Source organism: Mandrillus leucophaeus, unplaced genomic scaffold (assembly GCF_000951045.1).
Source record: "Mandrillus leucophaeus isolate KB7577 unplaced genomic scaffold, Mleu.le_1.0 Scaffold111, whole genome shotgun sequence".
In the NCBI taxonomy this organism is placed as follows: domain Eukaryota; kingdom Metazoa; phylum Chordata; class Mammalia; order Primates; family Cercopithecidae; genus Mandrillus; species Mandrillus leucophaeus.
In genome coordinates this window covers 1,717,451-1,724,789 of record NW_012099321.1, presented here as the reverse complement: position 1 = coordinate 1,724,789, position 7,339 = coordinate 1,717,451, and the positions used below count along the sequence as shown (strand labels likewise).

General features: G+C 36.5%; 1 protein-coding gene across 1 annotated transcript in view; it reads right to left on the bottom strand.

The window, feature by feature from the left end:
* The window catches only part of KCNU1 (potassium channel, subfamily U, member 1), a 186,527-nt gene extending 180,637 nt beyond the window's left edge, over window positions 1-5,890 (bottom strand). The window contains exons 1-2 of the mRNA XM_011993021.1: window positions 5,615-5,890; window positions 2,488-2,607 (exon numbers count right to left, since the gene is read on the bottom strand). Coding sequence (XP_011848411.1) covers window positions 2,488-2,607; window positions 5,615-5,809 — 315 coding nt within the window. The 5' untranslated portion in view covers window positions 5,810-5,890. The remainder of the gene's footprint in view (window positions 1-2,487; window positions 2,608-5,614) is intronic.
* Window positions 5,891-7,339: the final 1,449 nt, after the last annotated feature.

The window sequence follows — 7,339 nt, the reverse complement described above, 5'->3', positions numbered from 1 at the left end:
ATGATAGACTGGATTAAGAATATGTGGCACATACATACCATGGAATACTAGGCAACCATAAAAAAGGATGAGTTTGTGTCCTTTGTAGGGACATAGATGCAGCTGGAAACCATCATTCTCAGCAAACTATTGCAAGAACAGAAAACCAAATACCGCATATTCTCACTCACAGGTAGGAACTGAACATTGAGATCACTTGGACACAGGAAGGGGAACATCACACACCGGGTCCTATTGTGGGGAGTGGGTGGGGGGGGTGGATAGCATTAGGAGATATAGCTAATATAAATGACGAGTTAATGGGTGCAGCACACCAACATGGCACGTGTGTGTGTGTGTGTGTGTATATATATATGTAACAAACCTGCACATTGTACACATGTACCCTAGAACTTAAAGTATTAAAATAAAAAAAAAAGAAGTAAAAGAATTACAAAGGAAGGAAAGAAGCATAGAAGGAAGGAAGCCTTCCTTTTAAGCCGTTTTATTCTCTTAAAACTGTACTTGGGATCTCTAAGAGGCTCAGTTTTGGCTTTCAATGCTAGAGTATTTTTTTTTAGATGGGGTCTCTCTCTGTCGCCCAGGCTGGAGTGCAGTGGCATGATCACAGCTCACTGCAGCACTGCAGCCTTGACCACTCGGGCTCAAGCGATCCTCCTATCTCAGCCTCCTGAGTAGCTGGGACCACACGTGCAGGCCAATATACTGAGTTAACTTTTAAATTACTTGTGGAGGTGAGGTCTTGCTATGCTGCTCAGGCTGGTCTTGATCTCCTGGGCTCAAGCAATCCTCCTGCTCTGCCTCTCAAAGTGCTAGATTACAGGCATGAGCCACCGCACCGGCCTGAAGTATTTATTCTAATCTAAGCTTTACTCCTTGCCTCCTGCTGTTCCAACTAGATAATCACCAGCTGTTATAGGTTAAAATAATACAGTTTCCCTTTGTGAAATAAGTAATTTTTATTGGTATGGTAATTTTTCATCATTGCTTTCCCACCCACTTCCCATATGCAATGCTCATATGATGGATGTTGTAAGTTCCCTTCTCCCTCACCCTAGTGACCTTTAATACATTATTCCCAAAGTTTCTCACACAAACATGACTTGAACATTTGAAGAACATTGAATCCTAACCAAGAAATCCTTGATATCATCAGAGAGAATTACAAAATCCTTCTGCAATGGGTCATACCCACAGAGATTTCAGGAAAAGAGATAAAAAACTTTAGAAGACAGAAAAAGGAGAGGCACATTTCCAGATGACTCAACATTCCCTGCAGCTTTTATGAAAGCAGTTTTACTTAATACTTCCAACCAAGCGTTAGCAATGTATGAGATCGGAATTAAACAGTAACTGGAAAAGGGCCATGTTTTTGCTAGTTATAAGAAACAGAGGATAATCTTTAGCTCACACGAACCTACTTCCATTATAAGACCATCTGATGGCAGCAGACCCCTAATTATGAATTTCATCTTTTCATATTTTAGATCAAACCACACTACTGAAAGGATGATCAGCGCAATCTTCATTTACAGGGCATCTGCTATATACAGATAATGGGAAATAAACAGTTCCATGACATAGTATGGACAGGAGCTCACTTTACTCTGAGAGAGATAGGCATGTGCACAGATAATTTTAATAGCAATGCTCAACAAATATTAAAGAAGCTAGAGGAAGAGCTCTTAACTTAATAAAGAGGTAAGGTTAGGATGCCCCAAAGAGATGATGCCCAAAGTGAGATTTAATATGTTCAAATTACCGAGATTAAAATAGGAAGTAGAGGGATAAATATCATAGAGGGACACTAAAGGCTACTTTGCATAATGATATAAAGAGGTCTATTGAAATCAAAGGAGAGGAAAGTAGCTATATATTTCAGGTCTGATTCGTTTACTAAACATGTTTTGAAAATATCTATGTGCACACCCATCTGCATATATAAGGAGAACCAAACGCTCACAACTATTGCCTTAACAAAGCTTTCTTCCTTGTGGAAAGACTGACAATAAATATAAAATATAATTATAATACATAATTAGTAATTATATAATTATAAATATATATCATTAATTAGTAAATATATAATATTACAATTACTATTTATAAATATATGATTAGTAATTAACTATAATTAGGAAGATTATAATTATTAATAATTATATAATTATTCCATATAATTACATGTTATTACAGATAATGTATTATATACTATTTATATAACATTATTAATAATATATATGATTTACATTAATATATAATAATATAATACAATTATTAGTAATTATATTCACTCCAGATATAAAGCAAGATAATGGGTAAAGAGTGGTAGACACAGGGAGGTGGGGACGGGGAGGTGGTGATATTATAGATAAGACGACCAAAGGAACATCAGTTGTTTACCTAGAGAATCAATTGATTTATACTGACCATCATCACACCTATGGCTAAAGTTTGTTAGCAAGCTAACACTGAAAATGTACTTACCAACACTTGCCCCACAAAGGTCTGGGCCGAAAGCAACATTTCTATACGATCACGAAATCGTCCCTGGAAGTGGAGGCTTCTTACATGGTTCCTAGGGATGCTACCTGATGTGAACAGTTCCTATAATCGAGAGAAAGAAATTGACAATGTGAGCTGGATCTGAGAGAAAGAAATCTGTTTTACTTATGTTGATAGAGCCTCTTGTGATGGTATCAGTCGAAAACCACTCTACCTTGTCCAAATCAGGGAACCCTGAAGTTGCTTATTCAATATTTCATAATATGGATTTTACTGGATTTGCATTTTCCTGGTTTTCTGCACAGCTTTTTTTATGCTGAAATTCTGCAATCTTCCTCTATGTCTTTCTCATGTATACTCAGTCCCAGACCCTTCATACTGACATCATTGCAACGATCAGAATTGGGAGCATCATGCTTTCTTCTGCTCTGGGTATAAGTGTAACAGTTTTCATCAAGATATGTGGACAAAGAAAAAAGATTACAAATTGATTTTTTAGGTGATTACTTAAGTGTCTGCATTTTGTGAGAGAAAGGAGAAGTTTTCAGCAATGTTGTGTTGCTTTTAGTTTTTTTGGCTGGTATTATATTCTGAAATTATAATCCTTCCTCACATTTATAGAATGTCTTTTTTTTTTTTTTTTTTTTTTACGGAGTCTCGCTCTGTCACCCAGGCCAGAGTGCAGTGGCCGGATCTCAGCTCACTGCAAGCTCCGCCTCCCAGGTTTACGCCATTCTCCTGCTTCAGCCTCCCGAGTAGCTGGGACTACAGGCACCCCCCACCTCGCCCGGCTAGTTTTTTTGTATTTTTAGTAGAGACAGGGTTTCACCGTGTTAGCCAGGATGGTCTCCATCTCCTGACCTTGTGATCCGCCCATCTCGGCCTCCCAAAGTGCTGGGATTACAGGCGTGAGCCACCGCGCCCGGCCAGAATGTCTTCACTTATTATATTTAAATGTTACAGTAATCTCATATGATAAAGTTAAGCATGACTAAATAAATTTTATATTGATGTGGAAACCAAGGTATAGAGAAATTAAATGACTTTCCTAATATCAGGCAATGAGGAAAGGCTGGGACCTGAGCTGGCATTCATTGTTTGCTGATAATATTTTAGAACCACCACAAAGAAATACACAAATCACCTAGGACTACCCACACCAAGCTAAATGACTCCCTCTGACTTTCAAAAAAGCTCATTTTATATGAAACCAAGATTTCCAAAATCAGTTAATGTTTCTACTCATATTTTCTGAATGATAAGAAGGGAAGTCTCATTTAAAAACTCTTTGATAAAAGTTTACATCCTGATCAATTATTTGTCCTCTAATACACACGACTCATGTCTGTTTCTAAATGTTGTGTGAGAATTAATTTAAAAAAATACTAGGTATGACATTAATATAGAATACTCATTTGAATTCCATCATAAAATGGAGCTACCTTCTGTGGAAAAACAAATTGGTCCTAAGATATAATAAAATCATATTTATAGATGTAATAAATGTTTTAAATGCACATTTAAGGAGAGAAATTATAACTCTCCAAATAATTTTTAAAATAACTCTTCACAGTACACCTAGATTTCTGAGTTTTTTTTTTTTTGCATTTGTCCAACTTCTCCAAAGGCTTAGAGAAAAACAGGTCACTCTTAATTTGATGAAACAAAACAAATTATTGAAAACTAACTCAACTTGATCAAACTCTTTCCTCAAGATTCAAAAGCAGAACGGTACAGCATTCTGGTTGCTCAGGCTCACTTCTTAACATTTTGTAACATTTGCTAAATATTTGTAATTAAAGGATACACCTGGACTGAAGTGTAGACATAAATTACACCCAAAGTAAGAAATGAAAAATATAGGAAATTGACAAATGTACTCTCACATTTTTGTGATCACAGAAAATGAACATAATGGAGAAGAACACTGCCTAGAGCAGAAGACTAAGACGATTTAAAAATCCTACAAATTCAGTTGTGCATTAACAACAACAAAACAAGGTAGAAAACAGGAGGCAGATTCATCAAGGCTATTTACCCATAAGTCAGTATCCCAGTATTCTTTCTCCAATTATTGTGCCACTGCTTAAAATCCATAATGTACAAATAATCAATAGAATAAACTTGTTTAGGAACAAAATCTATCAGCTTCAATATTGGCTAATTTTCAAATATGGAAAACAAAATTCCATATTACCAATAACCTTAAAAATTATCAATTTATAAATTATATTTTCTGTAGGTTTTAGCACTAAAAGAAATGTTTTAAGCAAATTTTCAATATTATAATGCACAGGTGAAATGTGTTGTGTTATGGAAATTGCTATAATCTATCAGAGAAAGAAAGTTTGGGAAGCAAAAATGGAAACAAACTACACAGGGTATAATAAAACTCTTCGTCTTTGACCTCTGGTAATAGAACATCCATTACACAGCATTTGAGAGCTTTATTTCAAGCTCTTAAGCAATGCCTTATCTGTATAATACATCATTTATCCTCATCATCATCATTTGCCAGCTGTTATTCAACAACATCAACTCCTGCTAAGGTTGCTTGGTTATAAGAAATGTCCTTGCATCTATGCCTGGATAGCACAGGCATGTATGCATGAGCTTCTCTGTGTATGTGCAACTCAATGTGTTGTCTTCACATAGCATACAAAAGACAATGTACACATGTCAGTACATATGCATTATGCATGAACAATTTATGAAAGCAAGGTTGACGTTGATGTCTTGTTCCCTTTCACCTCCTTTCTACAACCTAGCACAATTGTCTTGTTAAAATTCAAGATAGAGTCATGGACATAATGTTTATGAACCTTTTTTCAGAACAGTGACCTCCCTTTCCAGAGCTAACATTAATCATTAACCATACAAGACATTGCTTTTTCCAGTGATGGGAGAAAAAAGAGACCTGACCCTGTCTCTTCAGGCTTCAGAATGTGGCCTGAGGTCTGGCTTACTACCCTTTCTGAGGCACCAGGCCAGAGAAGCTGACTGTGTTAGCCTGAAAAACTGAATGAAGCTTAGATCTTTTGCTGAACACAAAACTACCCCAAACTCATCTGTAACTTCACACAAAGGGATCCCTAATAAGGAAACTGACCAAGATAATTCCTGTTCCCTTGATGATTTGCCATTTTTTAACAGTTCTCCAAATCAGCCTGAAGATCAGCAGGATGATGAGTCCACTGATGAAGGTCATAAAGGAGGAGAGAATGAATGCTACTTGGATCTCAGTTGTGCAGGACATTTTCTGCAAGTCTTCCCAACTTTCATTTCGTAGCTTAGTCTGAAACATGTTTGAGACATCAGTAGAAGGAATGGCCAGACCATTTGATGACGTCGTGGTCACCTGGTAACAATTCCAGGAATCAGAGTTCACTGTACCACAGTGTTCCAACGTTAGGTGTGATAACCAGTGGGAGGTTCCAGGAACAAGGGTCTGCCAATCCCCCGGTGCCAGCTCATGGGTTGTGGACGAATACACAACTGGAGATGGCTGGGGCCTACAATATGAATAGTCAAAAAATCATAATTCTAGATCTGATTGTTACTGACTTTCTCTACGCCTTGAAGAAATCCCATTATCTATAGCAATGATCAGCTGGTTATCAGTTCAGTTAATGCAGTCAGATAATTTCAAATCAACTCCTTTTGAGTGAAACAACAGCCAACTATGCGTGTGAATGAGTTGGTTCTCCATCTGGGAGGATGCCATGTGCTTAGTAGGCTTGGAAGGACAGAAGAGAGAAGTATTTTAAAATTTTTGTTTATCCTTTATACAAAGGAGCAGATATGCAGAATGAATAAGTCTAGAAGATTCAGTGTACAGAACAAAGAACATAATTAATAAAATTATTTTATATTCAGGATTTTTGCTAAAAGAGTAGATTTTAAGGGCTCTTGTTACATGCACACAAAAAAAGATTAACTCTGTGAGATGACAGATATGTGAATTTGCTTGACTACAGTCACTGTTTCACTACGCATAAGTATATTAAAAGAGCATTTTGCATTTATACTCATATGTGGAAGCTAAAACAGTGGATCTCATAAAGAAAGAGAGTAGATTTGTGGTTACCAGAGGTCGGGAAGGGTGGCCAAAGAAAGAAGTGGGATAAAGAGAAGTTGATTAATGGGTACAAATATTTGGTTTGATAGAAGAAATAACATATAATGTTCTAAAGATCAGTGAGGTGACTAAAGCTTATGATAATCTATTGTACATTTAAAAATAGCTAGAAGAGAAAAATTTGAATGTTTCTAGCATAAAGAAAATACAAATATGTAAGTTGATTGATATCCCAAGTACACTGACTTGATCTGTACAAATTATGTGAACATATTATCCCACGTGACTTGAAAATATATGTATCTATTGTGCATCAATCCAAAGAATATCACATTGTACTCCTTAATTACACACAATGAAAATCAAGATTGTCTTGAAACAGAAAAAAAAAAGGGTTTTGTTTACTCTTTACATAAGAAAGGCATAGTATAGAGTGCAGGTATTGAAGAAGGCAATTTAACTAGTGTGGTCATTGGTTGATTGTTATTTCAGCCCATAAATCTGTTCCACTTATCTCTTCTTTATGGAACGCTCTCCTTTCTTGCTTTTATTATTGCCCTGGTAGCAAACCTTTTGGTCCAGCAGAGGTAAAGTTCAGAATGAGAGAAATTTCTTTGATTTTCCCTGATGTTTTCAAAGGTGTAAGAAATGTCATGCCTTTCAGTGTGCACAAGTGGCAGGTGAAATGTCAGAGCCCAGTGGAGGGCCTAGTTCACCCCAGTTATTATGAAGATAACCTAACACCAGGTGAAGAGG